Here is a 24,929-nt window from a genome sequence, read left to right as displayed (position 1 = left end):
TTCATCATAGCCCATTATTTAAGATGCCTCAAAGGAGCTGTCATTGAGTTAGACGCAAGGATTAATTCCAGTCCACAAAGAAAGGAAAAGATGTAGAATTTTGTCTCAGAAATAACTTTGGGTGTAGTTACAGGCAAATGGAGCTGACTGAAAGCAAACTGACTAGAAGTCACTTAATTTTCTAGGGAATTTGTGTTGCCAGAGTTAAGTGTCAGCCTGGCTTGAAAAAGCTTTTGCCTGTTTCTCTAGCCAAACAACCCTAGCATCATTAGAAAACGTGTTACAAAATTTGTATACTCACAAGCTGTACACAGGGCACACTGTTCAACACTCAGTTCAAATATGACCATGGAATTTAATGACCAGGAAGAACTTACCAGGTACAAAACCAAATGTAAGTGCATTGCCATAGAGAATAACGGATCTTTCCATATCCTGGGCAGGAGTCTTCACAGTGTTGCCCATCAGATTCTCTCATTGCTATGGACAACTGACTGATAATGTGTTGCCAATTCATCTCTCTTTTTTGCAGATATCTTAGTTCCACCATTGTGTATTAGGTATAGCAGTAGGCAGAAAACTTGTCTTCTTAGTTTATTGACTGTCTGGCCATGAGAAAGTACATTGCAACCTGATGAGAAGACTGTACATCTTAAGACATCCTGGGCTTTGCTGTACATGCAATAACAGAGGGAAAAAGAGAAGAGTGTGATACATGTGTGGGAATAAGGGTATACATGAGTATGTCATGACCAGAGGCCTGGGTTGTGGAAGGGACAGCCAGATGTCCAATAAAATCCATTCTACCTTTATTCCTGGACCCAGGGCTTGACTTTTCCCAGATCCCCTTGCAGTTAAGTGTGGCAACGTGACTGAATACTAGTTAATGGAATGTGAGTTGAGAAATGGCCATTCCCCATCCCTGTCCTTTTGGTTCTTGATTCATGGGAAGGACGGATGAAACCTCCCACATACGCTTCTACATACCGTTTCCCTCTTCTGGAATAATGATGTCCAGGGAAACTTTGGAAACCATGTGTTGACGATGGCAAAGATGCCATCAGCTTAGATTCATGAACGACTATGTGAAGGATAATCTCTATTCCCCACTGACTTGGAATATTTCTGTATCTTTACCCGAACAAAAGACAAACTTTTTTATGTGTTAGCATCATTATATTTTGGGGCTTAAACTGCTCTAATTAAAGCCACAGGCAATCTGGTGGGTGAGATAATGTAGCAGTAATTTCAGACAGTGACAATACTCAAACTCAAATGGATGGCAACCTGAGTAGGCTTGGAATTACCATCACATCAGGCCCTGAGGATACAGAGAAGAGGGCTATCTGGTCAGCAGCCAGATGAAAGAGGTAGGATTCAAGTCCATTTTTCAATTTGTGGAGGAATTGTGGGAAAAGCCCTTCTTAAAAATCCAAAATCAGTATCAGTCACTTGAAGAAACTACCAGGAAACACAGTACTGTTCTCATTTCCAAGTATGTCTTCAGAATACTTGAGGACAAAAAAAAAACATGAACTCTTGGTCTGTCCCAGTTTTGATTTCAAGAAGTTACCAGACACCTATGTAATAATGTATCATTGTGGTGGGCTCTATTCTGAGCACGGTGAAGGAGTTAGATGTGAAGATCCTCTGTATTGCCCTGGAAACTCTGCTGGTACACACTGGAGGTAAGAGAAGAGTAAAACACATGATACTGGAGGCAATACTATACAGCTGTATTAAATAAGAATAAGGGAAGAAAGCTGGGAACTTGGAGCTCCCATATATTGGAAGCTTTGTGATAACCCTGAGGTAAGGAGATCAAAGCAAATAATTAAAGGTTGTTGTTGTTGTTTTTAATACTACACAGTTATCATTTCTTAGAGGGTTGAGTTTTGCTTTAGAAGTGAAAAGGAACTGTTATATGTCAGGGGAAACGGACAACATAACTCCTATGCGTTTTGTTCAAATGGTTCAGTAAGAGACGTGATGGCTTCTTTTGCTTTCTTTTTGGGTTTTCTTTATAAGGCCCCTGTGGGAACCATGGTCCCTGTTCCACTGCTGCATGGGGTGGCTAGCAGATAATCCGGAAATAAACACTATTCACTAGCTGACTTATTGGGAGGGGTGGGAAACAGATGCACGATTTTCTGTCTTCTGTTGTTGGGATGATACTCTGCTATGGCTTCCTTGGGTTTCTAAGAGGGAGAAGTAGCCTGATTCTTTCAAACAAGGATTTAAATGATGTAAAATTTGTTGAGCTCATGAATTATCATATACATATGTACTCCTAACATTGCGCCAAACTGATAGATGTCTGAATAGGAAAAAAAAATAGTTTTTAAGACTATAGCATGTTACAAAAATGGGATCACGTTCCTTTTAAAGTGTACAGGCCAAGTTATTTTATTGATGAATTTTTCTGTTTTTCACTTTCTTTGAAACAGTTATCCTTCAAGTTTCAAGGACGAGTTTTGCAGAGTCACAGCACGTTTTGAGCACACCCAAAAATATGTTTCATGAGATATGAACCATGGTGCAATACCAAGGTATCGCTGGTGTTCAGGTTTATTTTTTATTTTTATTTTTTTTTAATTTTTTTTTTCAACGTTTTTTATTTATTTTTGGGACAGAGAGAGACAGAGCATGAACGGGGGAGGGGCAGAGAGAGAGGGAGCCACAGAATCGGAAACAGGCTCCAGGCTCCGAGCCATCAGCCCAGAGCCTGACGCGGGGCTCGAACTCACGGACCGCGAGATCGTGACCTGGCTGAAGTCGGACGCTTAACCGACTGCGCCACCCAGGCGCCCCATGGTGTTCAGGTTTAAAATAGAACTCTGGCTTAGAGATATTCACCAGGATCCTGCAATGTTGGTTTCACTAGCGCCGCTTAACAACAAGGAAAAAGAAACTATTAAGTATCGCTGAACATTTTTTCCGAACTTATTAGTTTATGTACCTGTTTTGTTTTTTTTTAGGGGAAAACATACTGTCATCTACCTTTTCAAGAATAAACTAATACCTGTCTTAGGTCTTAGGTTTTGTGGTTTTGTGAAGATCACATTAAGCATTTCAAGCAGTTTGACATATGGCAAATGCTAAATAAATGTTATGTTAAGGTATCATTATCCATGAAGTTTGTGCTTCAAATAAATTTTATTTATTTATTTAACGTTTATTAATTTTTGAAAGACAGAACGTGAGTGGGGGAGGGGCAGAGAAAGAGAGAGTCACACAATCTGAAGCAGGCTCTAGGCTCTGAGCTGTCAGCACAGAGCCTGATATGGGGCTCGAACCCACAAACTATGAGATCATGACCTGAGCTGAAGTTGGACACTTAACCCACTGAGCCACCCAGGTGTCCTGAAAATAAACTCCAATGATAAAATATTTATTGAATGCATAATTGTACTACGGTGCTGTGGTAAGAAAAAAGAAAAAAAAATCAATCTTGTTTCTGCTAAGACATTACAGTCTAAGATATATAATGCCAATGTTCACATTTATGCAGGCAGGAAAGTGAAACAAATCATTGTTATAATCACAACCATGTCATTTAAGGAGAAGAGACAGTTTAGGAAGGTTTATGGATCTAGAAAGCACCTGGAATTAGAAAAGAGAATTCTCTTTTCAAAGAGAATATGTCAAAATGATCAAAACTTTCTGGGTTTAAAAGTCAATAGAATGAGTAATTCTGAAAAGAATGGCTATGCTTCTGTCAGTTTAATAGTCATTTAATATCTAAAAAATAGTGACTTCTTACTTTGAGGAAATTTTTTTCCTGGTAAATTGTATGCACTGTAACTGGCACTTAAGAGTTATGCAACACTTAACTTGTAGGGTGGTTCCATTATTAGCTATTAAGTACAAATGGTAAGAATATTTTTCATAACACTCTGAATCTCCATATGCTTTCCATCTAATTCTCTAAGAAAGGAAAGAAAGCAAGTCAGAATTATAAGAGGGGAAGGCTTTTTTTCCAATTACAAAACCTACGGTGAGTGAGTGTGACGGATATCTAAAACATGAGGAAAATTAGTTGATCGCTACTTCCTTTTATCATTGAGATCCAGTTTTTCTAACTCTATTGTCTTCAAAACAAACCTACTTTTTCAATTTAATCCCAAGTAACACTTCAAAGCTATTTAGGAGAACTGAAATCGTAAAAGGCAACTGATTTCGTTTTATACATCTAATCAGTGAAAACACATATTGTAACATTCCAGTGACAAAAGATAAGAAATACTACCTTTCCTGTTTTTCACAACAAAAAAACTGAGATGGCAAAAAGAAACATAGGAACAGACTTTAAAAGGTACATATTTCCACAGGGCATTTAAAGCGGATTGTCTCTAGAACTCTATGATGCTTTGTGGGTAGCAAGTAAGGAAGACTTTGTCACAGGTGATGTTAATCAGAGCTGCCTTTTTATTGAGCACCTCCTTGGTGCTGAACACACCCTACATACCTCATTTCACACAAATGTCAAGGCATTTTTGCAAGGTAGTTATTCTTTTCTTTTTTTTATGTTTATTTTTGAGAGAGAGTGCAAGCAGGGAGGGGCAGAGAGCGAGGGAGACACAGAATCCGAAGCAGGATCCAGGCTCTGAGCTGTCAGCACAGAGCCCAATGCAGGACTCGAACCCATGAACCATGAGATTGTGACCTGAGCCAAAGTCAGACGCCCAACTGACCGAGCCACCCAGGTGCCCCTCAAGGTGGTTATTCTCATCCTCCCATTACAGGTAAGGAAACTGAAGTTATGTGAATAAACAAGCAAGGGTTCAAACTCTGGATCCAAAATTGATTCTCTTTCCATACCATGCCAGACTAAGCCTTTCTATTGCTATGAATAATGTCATTTTAAATATTAAGAAAAGCATCATGGAATAAGAGCACATTTTTTCAGGCCTCACAGGAGTTACAAAAATGAATTAAAGTCCCTGCTCCCAAGGGATGTCAGTTAAGTAGGGGATAGAATTTAGATCATAGTAAATGCAATGCAAGATGCACAGGTGCTGTGAGAATTCAGACCACATGTTTCACTCTAGAGACTGAAAGTGGGTTACCAGTTAGTTGCCAGTGCACATATTCTAGCTGAACAGAGCTGATGGCATAAGCTTAGATAGATACCTGTTGACACAAGAACAGGTTCATGCATGATTTTGGGTAGAATTTTGTATTGATTTTTGCTTGGATGACATGTGGCTGTTAGGAGTTTCTTATGAGAAATGTGCTACATTTGATAAGACAAATTCTTAGAATAAACCAGAAGGCTCTTGCTCCACTACTGTATATGAATATCACTAAAATAGCCCTTACACCACAGCATTCCTCGGCTCCCCATGTTCTTCGCAAGTGTCTCACCTTTCTCCATTCTTTTCCCTTCGCATGGCCCCTCTGCTCACACCTACATGGGCAAACACCCAGGCCTGGAGGATAGAATTTTCTAATCAGCATCACTCCCACCCCTGATTCTAGTCTCAATTTTAAGAAATTCAATATAAACCATTCATGTTGGCTTCCAAGGTAAGATTTCTTTACTATCATTATAGGATGGTTTAATTATAACAACATGAAGAGAGTAAAGGTAATTTCTTCCTACAAACATTAAATTGAAGTGTGAAAAGTCCACAGATCAAAGTACAGAGAAATTAACTGGAAAAGTTCCAGGAGTTTAAAGCAATTCATACTTTCATTATTCTCCGAATTCTCTTGCTCTTGCTGAGATGGTACAGTCACTCTAGTCTCTTGTCTTTGATTCGTAAATTGCGTTAGCAACAAACTGAGTCTGTTCTCTCTTGGTTCAACATTTTATTTTTATTGAAAAAAGTACATTTAAAATTGCCTTCGTGCAAAAAAATGAATAAAAAAAATTGCCTTGGTGCTTGAGTCATTCATTTGATTAAATTAACCCAATAATACTGTTAAAACTACCTTAAAAAAATACACACTAACAGAAATATCCTATTCTTCTTTTCAGCTGAATGATCAATTTAACAAAGTAACACTCAGAAAAAATGTGTATGTTAAGATTTAGATTTTGTAATTTATTTAAAAAAATGTAAGCTGCTAAGCCCAAATGTGTACATAATATTATTTACTTAACTATCACAATGAAAAGCCGTATGGATTTGTAGCAATTTGGAAATAGAATATCACAGGAGGGCACTTCTTTGTTTTTATATTGCTTTTTAAATTTTACTATAAATGAGTGAGAGCTGTGTAGTTACAAAGCCTTAGTCTCATGTCTAGAAATTTCCTTTGGATTATTTAAGCTAATTTCCAAAGCTTTATTAAGAAGAGAATGTAGGACTGGATGGATTAAAGAATTCAATTGAGAACACAGTACAAATTATTAAAATATTCACCTGCTTGTCAAATTGGCACATCTTACTGAATTTATAGGGTTATTAACTCTGCAAGGTAAAGTCATTAATTCCTTTCTTTGTCAGGACACTGTGACCTCTTACATAAATAACTCTTCCAGTGGAACACAAAGCATCTGTCAGTGCCCTGAAAGAGTTAATGCTCGACTGTCAGACAAACTCTTTTAAATAGGTCATTTACACACATGCAGCTTCCTTTTAACATGGGAGAAACTTTTTGTGTTGTTTTATTATGAGAGAAGGAATGTGAATGTCATTTTATACATCTATATCTATGTTACATATAACTCATGTTTTTATGCATGTGTGTATGGAAGGCATCTCCAAACACAAGGTTTACTCATGTGACTAAAATATCATCATCATCATCATCAGTGTAATCCCCTATCTTGCAATGAGGGAAATATTAGGATTTCAGGTCCCTTAATATATGTAAAAAAATGACAAGATGCAGAAGTTTGGAATGAGAACTTAGATTTCGTCTAGATGTGACAAGCCTTTCATTCGACAGCACGATCATTAAAGTATAATAAAATAGAATAAATCACTTGTAAATAACTGCGGATGAAGCCAACCAAAGTTTGGGGATCAGAATTCCAAATCAATTAATTATAAAAATAATGCTAACACACAAAAGCAAGCATGAAAGAAAATATTTGTTCTACATTTTGAAATAGACAACTAATGAATACAGACATTTTCCATCACTGAGTCACTGGACTCATAACAATGAAATTTTCATCCTGAAGTACGTACAGCTTAGGAAGGTATACGCTATATTGGAGTGTGTAATTCACACATTCATTTTTCACTTGACTGAAGTCTCGTGTCTTTGACTTCTTCCAAAATCTGGCTTGATGAGCAGATTCTCATGAATTACTCCTCTGTAGAAGGATTATAGAGGGGAAAAAAGCAGTATTATGGGACATAGTTATATTTAAGCACAATCGGAAATGAATACATAAAATATACTTTAGAATTCTACATTCTCACAGAGCTGTTCTTGAACATAATTATTAGGGAATGAAAGGAATTTTCTTTCAGATTAGCACTATTAGAATAATATGTAGAGAAAGACAGAATTTTTTAGAAAATCTATTCCAAAAGCCTTAGATAAGGCACAAACGTAATTACTCTGCTCCTAATTTCTACAGAGATGAGAAACTAACACAGAACTTGTGTAGGAGCCGAGTACAGTGGGAAGGCAGCAAATGATAAGTGAATTGAATTAACATATATGTCTTTGAATCTAAAGCAACCTCCCTAGTCTATAATCTCTCTTGAGAATAACTTTTTTCTTTGGACATAAACAAGAAGAAGTCTGTACAACAACTCATTGCTAAATTTCTCTCTGATACTACCACATGGGAAAAGGGTGCTGGATTGGTCTCCTTCATCAAATCTGACCCTCCACCTTTCTTGGCTAGAAAGTTGGATTTATGTTACTGCTGGAGAGTGTGTTAAATGGATGAGAAGAGTTTTGCTCTTATTAAAACAGAGTGTTTTCCACAGTTTTCTTCTATTTGGGTATAATGGGAACCGTGTATCCCAAACATTTTCCCGTGAAAAATGAGCTGATGGAGTCACATGCGCCCACCACCATGGACAGCGAACTCCGGCTCACTTATTCTCCTTCCCCATCAGGCATAAACAATGTGCAAATTCAAGGGGGGTAAAGCAGTTCATACTTTGCACTCTAACATTTCTAGCTCTTGTTAAGAAGGCATTGTCACTCTACTGTCTCTTACTGCCTTTGACTTGTACATTTCTTTGTAGCAGGATTCTATGAAAACAGGACTAAAACATTTTTTAATAATTGTGTGTGTTTCCCAATGTTTCCTGTGAGATGGATCAGATTTTATAACCCATTTCACTGACTTACTAAGACACATTTAATAACCTCATTTGCACAAATAGGGGGAAATAAAAGAAGCCTGAAATTTGGCTCATCTGACTTGCCACTGGTTCTTTTCACTGTCTTTCCATATATTTGAGACATGAATTGAGAACCAAAGCATTAATCTTGCTAATATAGAAACGCACATAATTCCTTGTGTACAGCATATTCTGTCTTCTTCCATGCCTTTTTGTCATATTGTCCTTCAGCCTGGAACTGCCTTATCTTGCCCTGGGTAATGTTCATCTCTCTTTTTTTTTTTTTTTTCTATTTTTTTATTTAAAAAAAAATTTTTTTTAATGTTCATTTATTTTTGAGACAGAGAGAGACAGAGCATGAATGGGGGAGGGGCAGAGAGAGAGGGAGACACAGAATCGGAAGCAGGCTCCAGGCTCCGAGCCATCAGCCCAGAGCCTGACGCGGGGCTCGAACTCACGGACGGTGAGATCGTGACCTGAGCTGAAGTTGGATGCTCAACCGACTGAGCCACCCAGGCGCCCCAAGTTCATCTCTCTTTTAAGATGGGCCCCAGATGATTCTGTCTCCAGAAGCCTCTGCTACCTGCTCCAGTCTCTTTAGATGGTATTGCCCCTAATACCTTAACATTTGTTCACTGCAATGACCACCTTTCACTAGATTCTCAGCTTCTAAAGGGTAGAGACATTCACTGGTAAATCTAATTAAGTGTGGTGCCTAGCCCACAGTAAGCATTTGGTAAATATTTGTTACACTTAAACTAACAATGGTATTTTAATGTGCTTTGGTGGATTAAATTGTCCCAAACTTTTGCAGACTATTGTACAGAGAGACTCAATATTGTATAGGAAGAAATGGCAGAGGAAATGCTAAACACTAAATTGGTCACCAAAATACATCAGTAGTTAAAAGCATATAGCAATAGAGTAACAAACAAAATTAGGCTTTGGGTGGTAATTGCTCCATTTTAGAAATAGCATCGAAACATTTTTTTGAAACCATGCACAATGTAGATTAAAATATACACATGTTGGGGCGCCTGGGTGGCGCAGTCGGTTAAGCGTCCGACTTCAGCCAGGTCACGATCTCGCGGTCCGTGAGTTCGAGCCCCGTGTCAGGCTCTGGGCTGATGGCTCGGAGCCTGGAGCCTGTTTCCGATTCTGTGTCTCCCTCTCTCTCTGCCCCTCCCCCGTTCATGCTCTGTCTCTCTCTGTCCCAAAAATAAATAAAAAACATTAAAAAAAAATTTAAAAAAAATACACATGTTAGTTCCACCTGCAAGTCTTATAACAAGGTAGCCTAAGTAAATTAAGTAAATCTGGCACATGACTGAAAACTTTAAGTATAGGCAGATTGGGTTTTATTAATCCTTTTAGCTGAGAACTTTGTATATGCCATTTAAATTTTTTTTAATGTTTATTTATTTACTTTTGAAGGAGAGAGAGACAGAGCACAAACGGGGGAGACAGAGAGAGAGAGAAGGAGACACAGAATCTGAAGCAGGCTCCAGGCTCTGAACTGACAGCACAGAGCCTGATGCAGGACTTGAACTCATGAACCATGTGTGAGATCATGACCTGAGCTGAAGTTGGATGCTTAACCGACTGAGCCACCTAGGTGCCTCCTGTATATGCCATTTACTCTACATAGCATGACCTTCCTGGGACTAAGTGATTACGTGACAACCATGGTTAAGCTTTAATAGCAATCCACAAGATAACCTGACAAGGCAAGTCCTGCTTATAGGTTATGTAGCTGGAGCGAATCTTTAAAACTTCCTTTCCTCACTCCAAAGTCTAGGAAACCTAGCAAGGCCTTTGAAGATAGGTGCTTGGTCCCAGGTTAAAACTAGAATCCAAAAATTTACAGGTCTTCAGTTCTGTCATAATTTTTTATAATTATGGAAAAACCCCAGTCAGTTTTGCAGAAGGCAGAGTCAGGTCCTCTTTGCTTGAGTCTTAAAGCCCATTTCACAGAGATTTGTTCTTGGTGGACATCTCCCAAAATAGACATCACTTGGGTTTATGCTTCAGGCAACATTTAATAGGAACTATGCACTTAATTATAGAGGTTGTACAAGAGGCCATAATGAATAAAATAAATGAAATTGGCTTGGTATTTAAACCAATAGCTCAGGCTGCAAGCACTCCTCGACTCTTATGAATTAATTGCTCTCATGCTGGTATAGACACTCCAGCATTGTTACAGTTTATATTTTTTTCTGTAAGGGAGCATTAATATTTGGATGTTTTAAAATGTACAAATCTCCCACTTTTTAAAGTTGGCAATGAATGCTCTTTTAAAAAACCACTGTGTGAGTTAATACTGTTCTATGTAGGGGTACCTGGGTGGCTCAGTCAATTTAGCATTTGACTCTTGATTTCGGCTCAGGTCGTGATCTCAGGGTCTTGGGGTCAAGCCCTGCACGGGGCTCTGGGCTGAACATGGAACCTGCTAAAGATTCTCTCTCCCTCTGCCCCTCTCTCCTGCTCAGGTGATATCTCTCTCTTAAAAAAAAAAAAATACTGTTCTTTGTGAAAAAAATTGACCTGCAGTTTTCCACATGTTGTGTATCTACATAGCACCTGCAAGTGGAAAAACAGGGGGCCACGTGACTAGCCAGTTGTGTAGAGGAGGTCATTTGGTCATGGAGCCTACATTACTTATTAGAGCTAACAGGCATGAGCATTTACTATGGCCAAGAACTGTTCTCAATGCTTTACTTGTTATAGCTCATTTAATCCTCATAAAATTCCAGGAGGTCGACATTATCATTATGTCATTATTACATTATCTCCACATTAACTACCATTATCTCCATATTAGTAGCTTCTTCATGGTTACGTAGTTAGTAAGTGTTGGGAGTATGGATTCAAACCCACGTCTGGCTGCAGATCAGGGGTTATTAAATTGTATCCTCTATAGGGCCTCCTAGATATAACTTTGCAGTTTGGAAAATGAAAAGTATACAAAAGATCTTAAATTTTGCTTTTAGTTACAGTATTTGTTTTATCTTGTTTTTTAAAATGTTATTTATTTATTTTGAGAAAGAGAGAGAGAGAGAGAGCACAAGCGGAAGTGGGGGAGGATCAAAGAGAGAGGGAGAGAGAGAGAATCCCAAACAGGCTTCCCACCAGCAGTGCAGAGCCCAACTCGGGGCTCCACCTGAGCAACCGTGAGATTACGACCTGAGCTGAAATCAAAAGTCAGACGCTTAGCCAACCGAGCCACCCAGGTGCCCCTGTTTTACCTTTTTTTTTTTTTTTTAAAGATACTTTGTGCCTAAGGGATAATTTCATTATGCTGAAGACAAATGTTCACATAAAAAAATCTTACAGAAGTAGCATCGATAAAATAGAATACGAATGAATCTTACTTGGGCATACCTTTCCCAAATCAGAAGTAACTAATTTTTTTTTTCCCTCACCAAAACGCAAAAGGCATTAAGAATATTAGCACCAACCTGGATTTCTTGTTTCTATAGAACTTTCAGGATCTGCCCCCTCTGGTTGTGCAGTTTGCAGGGGAGATGGAGTTTTCTATGAATAAAAACCAGATAAATATTAATGTCACAATTTTCTAAAGTTAAGACCTTATAAAGAAAATGCCTCAAGTTAAAAATATTTTGGGGGGTGGGGCTCCTGGGTAGCTCAATCGGTTAAGCTCCTGACTTTGGCTCAGGTCATGAACTCGACGTCCATGAGTTCGAGCCTCATGTAGGGCTCTGTGTCGGGCTCTGTGCTGACAGCTCAGAGCCTGGAGCCTGCTTTGGATTCTGTGTTTCCCTCTCTCTCTGCCCCTCCTCTGCTTGCGCTTCTCTTTCTCTCTCAAAAATAAATAAACATTAAAAAAATTTTTTTTAATATTTTTTGGGGCTGAAATTTGTTTCCTTTTGATTAATATGTGCTTTGTAGAGGTTACTTTTGGAAGAATTTATGGTTTCACAGATATCTACAAACTTTGATTTCAATTTGTATTTGTCTTTCTAAATAGTATTTGATGTTTCCATAGGTGAATTATTACCCCAAACATTGACTCTCATATTTCCATGCTGTAATGAAAAGCTAAAATGGACATTAAAAAAAAAAAAAAAAAAGAGGTAAGGGAGCCCCTGGGTGGCTTAGTTGGTTGAGGGTCAGACTCTTAATTTTGTCCCAGGTCATGATCCCAGGGTCGTGGGATCCAGCCCTGCATCGGGCTCTGCACAGAGTGTGGAGCTTGCTTGAGATTCTCATTCTCTCTCTCTCTCAGATTAAAAACAAAAAAGAAGTAAGGTCTCTTAGCATATTGGACATGATCCAATTTTTCTATATACAAATAGAATATTTTCTCTGAATTTTGCCAACTAAGTATTTTATTGATTGTTTTTAGGTTTTAGATCTCCAGCCAAGAGAGAAGACAACTCATTTTGCCATATATGCGCAAATACAAGGAGATGATTTTCTCCCAATATTTATCCTGCAGACAAGAGGAGTCATCTTGCATTCAAGTCTCTACAAAATTTCTCACATTACAACAGGCACTCTCAATTACTTTTATTAAGAAGTATTATTTAGACAAGATACATTTACATAGAGTGTTTATAATCCATCATAGGTTTGGATCATTACAGAAGTCACCTAATAGAAGTCGTTAAAAAAGAAAAAGGCAGGGGTGCCTGGGTGGCCCAGTCAGTTAAGTGTCCAACTTGGCTCAGGTCATGAGCTTGCCGTTTGTGGGTTCGAGCCCTGCGTCTGGCTCTATGCTGACAGCTCAGAGCCTGGAGCTTCAGATTCTGTGTCTCCTGCTCTTCTCTCTGCCCTTCTCCTGCTCACACTTTGGCTCTCTCACTCTCGCAGAGAAAATAAATAAATAAATAAACATTAGAAAAAAAAGAAAAAAAGAAAAAGGCAAAGGAACTTAATGTGAATTTACTATCAGTCTTGTTACACCCCTGTCATAGCAATGTTGTAACCCTTCTAAATAAGCCTTTTTAAAAAATATATATAGTGGTTATGGTGTGGAGATCACAAAGAGAGATCAAGAGCAGAGGATGAATGAGAACTTAACGGTACCATTCTTTTGTGACTAGGTCTTTAATGATCTAGGATCACAGTTCTAATTATAGCAGCATAGACACACACAAATGTATCTTAAACATCTTAAATAGAAGGGGCCCCTGGGTGGCTCAGTCCTTTGGGCAGCTGACTTCTGCTCAGGTCATGATCTCACGGCTCGTGAATTCAAGCCCCGAGTCAGGCTCTGTGCTGACAGCTCAGAGCCTGGAGCCTGCTTCGGATTTTGTGTCTCCCTCTCTCTCTACCACTTCCCTGCTCACACTCTGTCTTTCTCTGTCTCAAAGGTAAATAAACATTAAAAAAAAATTTTTTAACATCTTAAATAGAAAGTTATAGTAAAGGTTATGTGCTTTGGAATGCTGTATCATATGGACATAAAGTTAGCTTTTGTGATGAAGAAAAGAAAGTCACTCATGCTGGAAAACACATAGATGGAGTTTGAAAAATTTGTATAAAGAAATATGACAATGCCTCTCACCTTAAAAAAAAAAAAGAAATATGACAATGAAAACCAGCAAAAGTGTTAAACATATGTAAATATATCATGTTATTTTACATATTTTGCACACACAAGTTAAAGTATATACTACAATTAGAAATTTGACTGTTTCATCTCTACGCATCAAAGTATATTAAATCAAGTGAGACAAAACTTTATAAAATTTTTCATTGGGAAATGGAGGATAGTTTTACATTTCAGCTTCCTCTATAGGAAAAATGCAAAAAAAAAAAAAAAGTGTCCAGTTGAAAGAGATGGAATGAAATTTTGTGTCTCTTTGACTTGAATTGCACTCAGAGGAAGCGCACTTATAGCAAAATTAAAAACTGAATCTCACCTTTGTTAGTTGTTTAATACAGAAGGCAATTGAGAGGATAGTTCCGATGATACCAACCATTACTGCATACACAATCCCTGTTATCTCTATGGGAGAAAAAGAGAGCAGAAAATTGCAGAAATATGCAATAAGCTACCACAAAGCAACTGAAAAATAAAGCAGGTAAAATCATGGTAGTATTACTTTGTGTTTTTACAGAAAATTTATTAATATACTTATAAGTATATTTTATATTTTAGAAAATTAGGTTTCCACAGTAACCATGTGGCAGACTGGAACTTTGAGTGCTAAAGTCTTTGTCCAAGGTCACACATCTAATGACAACCAAGACTCAAGAGTTCCAACTCACCTCCATTGTTCTACAGGACCTCACAGGCATAATTATGGATAAGAGCTATGTGGACATTCTACCTTGATATGGAAAAAACCCACAAACTCTTTCACAGTTTCAAAGTTATGAGAGAAAACAATGTCTAAACTATACTATATGCTAATATAATATATCATGTGCACACTGATTAGTATATTTCTAATGTAATAGACAAACTATATGACATTGTAAATATACTAAAAATATTTTTCAAATCTTTTACTTGTTGAGAATGAAACACAATTGAAGTTACAGTTTCTTGCGTATTCATTCATATTTAAACTGCTTTCAAATGAGGTAAATAGAACTGAAGGCAAGACATAGAAGTAAAATGGCATATCTATTTGGCTAATTTATACTTAAAAGACTTATTATTGATTGAAAAAAAGGTAAAAGTGTTTTTTCCTGTCCCTGGTGTTGTCCAGCTTCCTGCCTATTTAGCTTTAATTCATGAATAGGGATTCGGTTCTACTATCCATTTTTCTTGTGCGAAGTATGGATACAGGCCAAGTGTGAAGGGAGGCTGAGAAATACAGAATAGTAAAGGAGCACATGAATCAACTAAAGCCAGGTCCACAGCAGCACCTAAGAAGTGGGGGTGATGGTCCTCCAGTCATAGAGGGTTGGGAAGATAACCCCAAAGTGGTAGCGTAGGCCCCAAAATAAATCAGGATTGAGATATAAATGGTCTATGTTTATTCTTGATGTGGTGCCAATTAATCAGATGATTTTAAGCTCCTTGCTTGCTTTACAAGTAGGAAACAAGGAAGTTCAATTGTTTTATAAGCTCTTATGAGACTTTGCTCAAGTACCCATGGTTGGTTAGAAGGCTAAAATATCTAAATTAAAAGGAAAATTAATATCAGATTATGTATTGCTAGTTCCAAAATGTTTAGGAAAATAAGAAATGCATATTTTAATTTTAAAAAGAGCATATGTTGTTTGCCTTTACAGTTTTGCATGATGAGAGTTAACAACATATGCTCTTCTGATTTAAAAATCGATGCTTTTTGGGGCACCTGGGTGGCTCAGTTGGTTGAGTGTCTGACTTCAGCTTAGGTCATGATAGCATGGTTCATGAATTTGAGCCCTGCATTGGGCTTGCTGCTTTCAGCATGGAGCCTGCTTTGGATCCTCTGTCCTCCTCTCTCTCTGCCCCTCCCCTCCTCATGTTCTTTTTCTCAAAAATGAATAAACATTTATTTTAAAAAATTGATGCTTTTTATTTTCTTAGGCAATCGCAACTAGTAGTGTGTCTAGTTGATCTTAAATCAATAGTTTAAGATGAAATTATTATATTCTACACCAACTGTTAACATACCTCCCGCAGAAAAAATGTGTTCAAGTAGTCCGTCTCCTAAAAAAAGAAAATTTCAAAATAAAGTCAGAATACATAGAGTGTGTCTTTACAATTCCATATTGGAATTAGATTGTTGAGTGGGTTTCTTTTTATTAACTGTGTTTTGCAACCACTGTTAAATTTTTTAAAATTGTTTTTAATGTTTACTATTTTTGAGAGAGAGAGAGAGAGAGAGAGCAGAGGAGGGGCAGAGATAGAGGGAGACACAGAATCTGAAGCAGACTCCAGGCTCTGAGCTGTCAGCACAGAGCCTGATCCAGGGCTCGAATTCACGAACTGCCAGATTGTGACCTGAGCTGAAGTCCAACGCTTAACCGACTGAGCCACCCAGGGGCCCTGCTACTATTCAATCTGAAGCAGTTAGCTAGTAAAATTTATGAAGTAATGTGTCGGTATTAACAGTAGTAATTTCAGTATCTACTTTCAAGCACTTATCGACTTATATCAAGAGCAGTGCATTTTCAAAAATATGTAAAAATGGTGAGGAAAAAGGAGACACAGTGAGCCATTGCCCCACATGAACTGTAGCTCATCCCCAAGAGAGGTCATGTTGCTATGAGTTTTCCAGATTTATACCACAGTCACCATCTGGATCCAAATCCTTACTGTGTCTCATTTGAGCTTTTATCAACGGTTGCACCGGATTCCCTATCTGCAGAAGTTTCTAGTGATGTTGCCTTAATGCACCACCAGAGTTAACCTGATCAGTCCACATCTTAACATTTCTTTCTCTGCTGTCTCCAATGCCACTTTAAATCATGAAGCCATATGACTACTACAGCCTTACAATTTTCTTGAATTTAGTTGTTACAAATAACATTACACCTTATTGTGTCACATACTCAGGGACTTGGTTATATTTGATCATTCCTTAGAAGGTATGTTTAAAGGTTATTTGGGGCTTGTCTTCTCTTTCTTCATGATAGTTGGTAGTTGTGGTTGGTGTATGAGCTCTGGAGCAAAACAAATGGGGTTTCAGTCATAAGAATCTCTTTTACTAGTTGTGTGATCTTGGACAAGTTACTTAATTTCTTTGTGCTTTAATAATTTCTTGGGCAAAGGAAGATCATAACACCTGTCTCTCTGGATTCTGCAAAGATAAAATTCTGGATGTCTGCAAAGATAAAATTAGATAATGCATGGGAACACTTACAATCCCCCACCATGCTAGCCATTATTTTTAGGATTCAGGGCATATAGCACTGGGTGTCTATATTTGACCTTTAAATGCTTTCCGGTTTGACACCATCATGTTGGCTTCACATTGAAGTCACTTTGAAAATTAGATTGTCTCACTGAATGCAGAAGCCTAATAATTAGTTCCAAGCACTTAGCCTAATTTTCCTCTCCTGGTCTCTGTTCTTAAAATCTGCTGCTTCCATTTATCTCAGTGTTATTTTCTCAATGTTTCGATTAGCTAATGATCCTGCGGCCACTCTTAAGTTTTTTCTGAGCCTTAAAAAAAAATCTAGAGTATCTTGCCTAAATCCCACCTGCAAAAGACACTTTCCCTTTCTGCATTCAGCCAGCTCTTGTGAAGTCATCTTCTTTTTCCTAGAAAAATAACTGGAGGGGTGTCTGGGTGGCTCAGTCAGTTAAACATCCAACTCTTGATCGTGAGATCGAGCCCTGGGTCAGGTTCCGTGCTGAGAGTGGGGCCTGCAAAAAAGAGAACAGAATGGAAGGGAAGGGAAGGGAAGGGGAGGGGAGAGGAGAGGAGAGGAGAGGAGAGGAGAGGAGAGGAGAGGAGAGAAGGAAAGAAAGGGAAAGAAAAAAGAAAATAGAAAAGAAAGAAAAGAAAAGAAAAAAATAACCAGACATAGTGAATGCCACCTGACTACCCTTTTCTCAGCACTCAGCCTGGCATAAGAGTTCTCATTTACTAGGCAATTATGCTATGTCAGGCTTGGGATGAAGCAATTTTGCCTACATTTTCTTATTTGATCTTTAGAGAAATACTGTAAGATGAATGTTATGGGCCTATTTTAAAATTCAGGGGACAGAAACCCCTTAGGGAAATTCACTCAGGGTCAACAGCTGGGACAGCTGAACACTGCTTGGTTTGACCACAGACCATCCTCACCACTGCACCGTGAGATCCCTTTTACCTGTGTGCACCATTTTGTGGTCGCATTCAGCATTTATTCACTCTGATAGATTGTTTTAATTTTTTTTATCCCACAGTAGTATTTCTGGGAGGTATTCCAGAAGTGAGAACTCCTCTGGAATAGGGATTGCATCTACTTAGCTTCTGTTTCTCAGTGTTTGTCACAGTTTTGCCACAGTGACAAGTCTAATTAGATAGAGTTGTGTCAGAACAATGACTCCAAAGTAACTATTTTAAAATATGAACAAAGCCTGTTTTTTCGTTGTCTCTTCTTTGTTTTTGTTTGTTTCTTAAATTCCACCTATGAGTAAAATTATATGGTACTTGTTTTTCTCTGGCTGACTTATTTCACTTAGCCTTATATCTTCTAAATCCACTCATGTTGTTGTAAATGTCAAGATTTCACTCTTTTTTACGGCTGAGTAATATTTCATTGTGTGTGTATACTACATCTTCTTTATCCATTCACCTATGGATGGACACTGGTTGCTTCCATTTCTTGGATGTTGTAATTAATGCTGCAATAAGCATAGGGGTGCACATATATTTTCAAATTAGTGTTTTGATTTTCTTTGGGTAAATATTCAGTAGTGGAATTGCTGGATCATGTGGTATTTTGATTTCTATTTTTTTGAGGAAGCTCTATGCCGTTTTTCACAGTGGCAACACCAGGTTGCATTTCCACAAGCAGTGAAATAGGTGAAGGGATAAGAGTACACTTCTTGTGATCAGTAATCACTTCTTGTGATTAGTTTCAGACCTGAAACTAATATCCTACTATATGTTAATTACACCTGAATTAAAAAAAATTAATGAACAAACTTTGTTCCCCATCTGAGAGATACTGGTGTATAGTAACTAAAAATTCTTGTCTTATTTTCTTACCATGAATGCTGAACGGTAAGGCCTCTGTGGTAACCACATCTGTATAAAACAGAAGTTAAGAAAAAGATCAGAAATAAGGTAACTGAGTGGACTCCAAAACATATCGTAAAATAAAAATTTATTCCATGTCTCTCCCAGTGGCAGCTCTGGAATTTCTACATCAGGGCTTTACAGCTGAGGAAAATGTATCTTTATTTCCTCATGTGTGAAATGATAAAACCTGCCTCAAAATATTATAAGGACTAAATTAGTTTAGTGTGTGTGTGTGTGTGTGTGTGTGTGTACACGCATTAACGAGTACTTGGCACATAATGAGCTTTAAATACATGTTGGTTATTATTGTTATTATTCTTATAAAGGGGGGAAAGACTGGAAGCTGTTTTTGCACAGTATTTTCCATAACTTTGAAAAATTGTTGAAAGGGGGAGAATCGTGATGATTACATAGGACGAAAGTTCTGCCTCATGCCTCCCTGTCTCCACCTCCTTGGTCCAGTTCTACTTTCCTGGTAAAAATTAAAACAAAGGCATGACCGAATTCAGTTTTCTTCTTGTTGATAGAGGGTGAGTCAATTCTTTTTTCTCTTTCAAAAGTAGCATTTCAGAGTTGTAATAGAATTGTAGGAAATGCTGGCTCCAGTCTGAGGTGACTGGCTAAGGATGTGGATAACCAAGTGATGTAATAAATTCTAGGCCATGGTTATTCTTTAGAATAAACATAAGCACGCAAATATATTCTCATCTATCCTTTTAAAATCTCATGAAATGCATTATAAATTGTTTTTTAACATTAAACAATTATACTTTTAAACTTTATAAATGTAAAATTATGAATTGTTTTATCAAGTTTGATAAATTAATTAGGATTTTTTATTGCAAAAATAATCTAGGTTCAATGAAGAAAAGTTGGGAAATGTGAGGAAAACAAGAACAATATAAAAATCATCCATTATCAAACCACCCAGAGATGGGCACTTTAAACATTTTGGTATATAGCCATTTGAACTTTTAGCTACTGCATCTAAATATAGGATCGTTGTGTTTTAAGTATGTATAAATATGTACATAGTGTTTAAAATATTATACCACAGACATGCACCATATGCCACAGATTATTCTTCTATGACAAGATTTTTAATGGCTGTATAGAATTCCATTGTATGAATGTACCATTGTTCAGTCATCAATCACTGACTTTGAGCATTTCTGTTATTTATGCTTATGAGAGTTATAAATCATTCTTAGATAAATATCAGTGAACTAAACTCTGTAGATGTATCTCTGCTTATACCTTTGAAACATTCTAGTGAAAGAAATGGGGCCCAACCACAATGAAGAGTGAGTGGAAAAGTGCCTCCAGACATTCCCCAGAGAGAGTGTCACTTTGGCGCTTCAGCTAAATGCTCAAGGTTTCCTGGGGAATCTACAAAGAATTGAAAATGTCTGACATTTCTGGTCAGTCTACTCAAGGTCAGAGTACCAAGACCTGCCTCTTCCTACCAGCTGCCAGCTAATCCTTACCCCCAAATTGTGCAGGGAGGAAACATTATCCCCAAACTGTTTTCTGCAATGTTTTCCCCTCTTTTATAAATCCTATTTTCACCATGTTCTTCAACTTGGTCCAACCACCTGATTCATCACATGTATTTAAAAAAACTGCTGTACAGATTCACTACATATGATAAATGAAATACACCTCTAAGTTAATCTTCAACACTCAGGTGTGATGATTTAAAAGATAATATAAGAAAAAAACATTTTTAAACAATAACCTGGTGATGGTATTTGAAGTTCCAGCAAATATTAAGATCAAAATTATGGAAAGAAATATTTTTATTGAGAATCAATGAAAGTGTGTAAAAATTATAAAAAAGGATAACTAATGAACGAACTTATCTATAGCTCTTAGTTAATGTTACATCTCCTTTATACCCTTCAGTTCAGTATAATTATTTACATGTAGGGCATTAATTTATAATTGCTTTAGGATACCAAATAGATTCTTTTGAGATGTAAAACTTGTTTCCAGGGCTGCTAGTTCCCTGGGCTAGCTCATTTTGAATTCCCTCAGCATTAGAAGAGTGCTTTGTACATAATAGGTATTCAGTGAAATACTAATAGTTATACAGTTTTTGGCCAATTTCTTATAGAGAAACAACTAGGTGAGTTTCCAGATTGCATCTAAAATGAACATAACAAGGAAGTAAATAAGCCCTACTCAAAGTGGCAGGTACAGAATGAGTGCAAGAATCTTTGAAAAACACGCATTCACAGAAGACCAACAAAATACTTTAAACATTTCAATAACATTCACGTATTTTAAGCCCAAGAAAAAAAATCTAAAAGTGAGAAAGAAAACAAACCACACCCAAATTTTTAAGGGTTAAAAGTGTTAAAATGCTAAAAACTTTAACTGAAGCCAGTGAGGAGTTTTCACTGTGAGCACAAATACGCCCCTCCTCCAGGCTTCCTAAGTCTTCCAGAGGACATCAGGGACTGCAGGAGTCTGGGGCCAGTGAGGGAGGTGTGCTCAGTCTAAGGGCCGCGGACCCCCTCCTCTTTATGCACACCTATAAGGCCTTGTGTGATCCAGCCACCCTCCCTTTTCTCCACACCTCATTGCTTGCCCCCAACCTTCTCTCTTCAGGCGCAAGCCACACTAAGACGCCTCTTGGTTCCTGAAATGTCCTGTACTCTTTCGATGCCCACACCTTTGTGCTTCCTCTTCCCTTTGCCAGAAATATCCCTTCCCAGCCTCATCTTGCCTAGCTATCTGCTTTTCAGGTCTCAGTTTAATACCATTTCCTTTTGGAGGTCCTTTCTTATTTTCCCTACCTAGACCACAAACTCTACCAACTCTCCAGGGTTTGGCATGGTGTGGTAGAGTCCCAGTGAAACCTTATGATTGACTATTTGTAATCCAAATCTGTCTTACCAGGGCCTTCATGGTTACAGGGAACCTTGGGTATTCATTCATTTATACATTAATTTACAAAAGTGTTTTAGCATGTTTACAAAGAACACAACAAACAAACCAACAAACGAATAATTCACGGTCTTCACAGCAAGGAAATTCCAGTTTAGTAAAGAAACCCAAAGATTTAACCCATGTATAATAAGGTGTCTTAGGGTGGCGGGGAAGTGGGGGCGCAAAGGAGACTATGGTCAATTCTCTGGGAAGGAGCAGAAGGTGGAAAGGAACACCTCCATGAGGTGTTCTCCTCTTGAGAGAACTCTAGGATTTCGACTGTGTGGCTATTTAGGTATAGAGTCAGTAGTGTCAGCAGTGTGTTGGAATTTGATACTATTAAGGGAAATGCAAGTATCTATGCAACTGCAGCACAAGATGTGAAGAGACCAATGCAGCAAACAAGGGAAACAGCTGAAGAGGTAGTGAAGTGCGATGTGGTGTGGGCTGTGGTAGGGAATTTGGACTATATCCTTAAAGCAGTGGAAAGACCATAAAGGGTTTGAACCAAATTTTCATTTGGGGAAGACCACTGTCAATAGCAGGCTGGATGATGTGGGAAAAAAGCATGCCCAGAACTCATCTTAAGAGTATCCCACCTTGTGTTCAGTAGTGGCCAAGATAAGCAGTCCCCTGGGAACCCAGCCACACCTCCTCACAGAGCTTCCTTATCACTACTTTACATTGCTTTTGGTGGAGAAGGCCTGTAGTCTAAAGGCTTAAAGGAGGAGAAAATTATAGCAACTTGTAAAAAAATATGGCAAAGACCCAACAATAGTATCTAACATTTCTTAAAACTGGTACATTAGTGCTCTGAATTTTAAACAAAGTTAGAGGAGGAGAAAAAAGTATTTTAAATGTATAAGCAAAGTACATGTAACTTTTAAAAAATTTTTGATATTGTAATGAGAAGATGCTTAGGGAAAGAGACCTCGTCAAAATAAGTCTTGAACTTTATCAAAACCATTTTAATTCTCTAGCAAATAGACTTTTTTTCTTTTCCAACAGCTATTTCTCAGAGGAAAGGAGAGTTTAGTGGAAATTTTGTTCCGAAGAAGTAGAAGCTGAAGTCCAAAGCTCCAAGTTGTAGTCAGAGCTCAGGAATATCTAACATCAAAGGCAACACATTGTTTAGAGGAACAAAGTCCTTGAGGCAATTTCCAAAAATTGCATATACTTTATTCAAGTCCCAATTGTGAATGTTGTGTTTTACTTGCACCCTTACAAAACCTGAATGGTGGACAAATTGATATGAGGCTAAAATTTTCCAGTTATGTTCTTAGAAATACCTGCTTTAATTCTCCAGATTTAGTTGTTTTGATGCAATTTCTTACCACAGTCACCTAAAGTCACCAACACAGTAAGTAAATACTTACAGTAAATAAATAAACAAATGTCTTAAGAGCAACTTAATAAAAAATGCTTTTAAACTTCTTTTGCTCAATAATCAAATATCTGGAGCTGATCTATAAAATGATCTTTGTCATGGTTTTCCTTCCATTTTCAGAAAGAAAAACAGATAATCTTGTAAATATTTCAATAGTAGTTAATACTTGTGCTTGCTCAGCAGTATGAAGAGGACTCAGATATCTGTTGCTAAAATACATAGTTTGCAAAAAAAAAATGTCAGCTTGAAAGAAAAATAGCTCTACTCACTCACATAAATTTTTATATTTTCTAGTACTTAGTTAAAAGATAGATTCACATGGGACAAATTGAATAATTTTATCAAACACTTCAAATTAAATACACTAGCCCCTGGTTGAAAAATGTCACCTAGGAGAAACAAAAGAAGTATCTCTTTGTACATTCCCAGGTGCTTAAGCTACTTTCAAAATTCAAGGTAAGGAAACCAAAATCCATAATATATACCCGTAACAACCATTGGGAGTATTTTGATGTTTATATTTGACAGCAATAGCTCTCCAGTCTATCTCGCTCTCCCACGTTCCTTGGCCCTAATCAGCTAATGGACATCTGAGGACACATGCGGTTATGCAAAGCAGCAAAATTTCTGTGAATAAGGGGATACACAGGGCTTTTTACAATAGAATCTTCAGTTAGATTGATTAGGTAGAAAGCATCCAAGCAAATCTGCAACCATTGAACAACAGATGTGGTTTGCCTAAACCTCTTAGGGATGGGCTTATGAGAAAGGCCTCTCTCTCTCTCTCTCTCTTTTTCTCTTGTGCTCTGGGCCCCCAGATTTCTGTAAATAAATTGGCTTTCAACAAATCTGATTGCATCATTCGCTAATGAAAGGTCAATTTAAATACTGTCCTTTTTAACTCAGAAGGTACTTTTACATTTTATATTACAAGGTTTCTTGGAACAACAATCCAACTTCTTTACTTTACACATAAGAAATTTGATATCATAAAAATTAAATGATAAGCTCAGTTTAACACAGCTGGGAAAGAATAGAACCAAGACCTAATTCTGCTGGTTCCAATAATGTTTCCATTTCCAGATCTGTGACTGGTCAAAATCTTGTCAGCAAGATTTCTTGGATGTATTAGCATATTAGCTGGTGAACATTAGGGTGCATTGTACACACACACACAAAAGACAATTAAATTCTGGGATCCTAGGGCGAAGGAGTTTTAAAATAGTCATGTATTATTCATTTTGACTTTTTCACACCAATTTATTGTACTAATTACATTACATCTCTTAGCCCTCAGTGTCCTCTTGCTATAGCCTCTTGCTACAACCATTACTGTTCTAGTAATTTTGACACGAGGGTCATTTTTTAAATCTGTTCACTTTTCCTAGGAAGAGCACAGCCAGACTATTCCTGAAAAATCCCACTGCCATATATATGTGTATATATATAGAATATATATATATTGAATATATATAGAATATATATTTAATATATATAGAATATATATATATTGAATATATATATAGAATATATATAGAACAAATATATAGAATATATATAGAATATATATATGTAGAATATATATATTGAATATATATATGTAGAATATATATATATATTGAATATATATGTAGAATATATATATTGAATATATATATAGAATATATATAGAGTATATATATATTCAATATATATAGA

At 37.3% G+C, this 24,929-nt stretch overlaps 1 protein-coding gene across 5 annotated transcripts in view; it reads right to left on the bottom strand.

Moving 5' to 3' along the window:
• Positions 1–1,169: 1,169 nt before the first annotated feature.
• Positions 1,170–24,929, bottom strand: part of GYPA (glycophorin A (MNS blood group)) — a 42,145-nt gene continuing 18,385 nt past the window's right edge. The window contains exons 2-7 of one of the 5 annotated variants that reach the window (XM_058721277.1): positions 18,878–18,916; positions 17,379–17,544; positions 15,847–15,882; positions 14,156–14,241; positions 11,726–11,801; positions 1,170–1,682 (exon numbers count right to left, since the gene is read on the bottom strand). In XM_058721277.1, coding sequence (XP_058577260.1) covers positions 1,570–1,682; positions 11,726–11,801; positions 14,156–14,241; positions 15,847–15,882; positions 17,379–17,406 — 339 coding nt within the window. In that variant the 5' untranslated portion in view covers positions 17,407–17,544; positions 18,878–18,916 and the 3' untranslated portion in view covers positions 1,170–1,569. Of the gene's footprint in view, positions 1,683–5,517; positions 7,274–11,725; positions 11,802–14,155; positions 14,242–15,846; positions 15,883–17,378; positions 17,545–18,877; positions 18,917–24,929 lie in introns of those variants that run through there. The other 4 variants (XM_058721275.1, XM_058721273.1, XM_058721276.1 and 1 more) reach the window with 4 other exon arrangements.

Source organism: Neofelis nebulosa, chromosome 3, assembly GCF_028018385.1.
Source record: "Neofelis nebulosa isolate mNeoNeb1 chromosome 3, mNeoNeb1.pri, whole genome shotgun sequence".
In the NCBI taxonomy this organism is placed as follows: Eukaryota; Metazoa; Chordata; class Mammalia; order Carnivora; family Felidae; genus Neofelis; species Neofelis nebulosa.
Note: the sequence above shows the minus strand (reverse complement) of the source record. Positions and strands in the feature narration are given on the sequence as shown.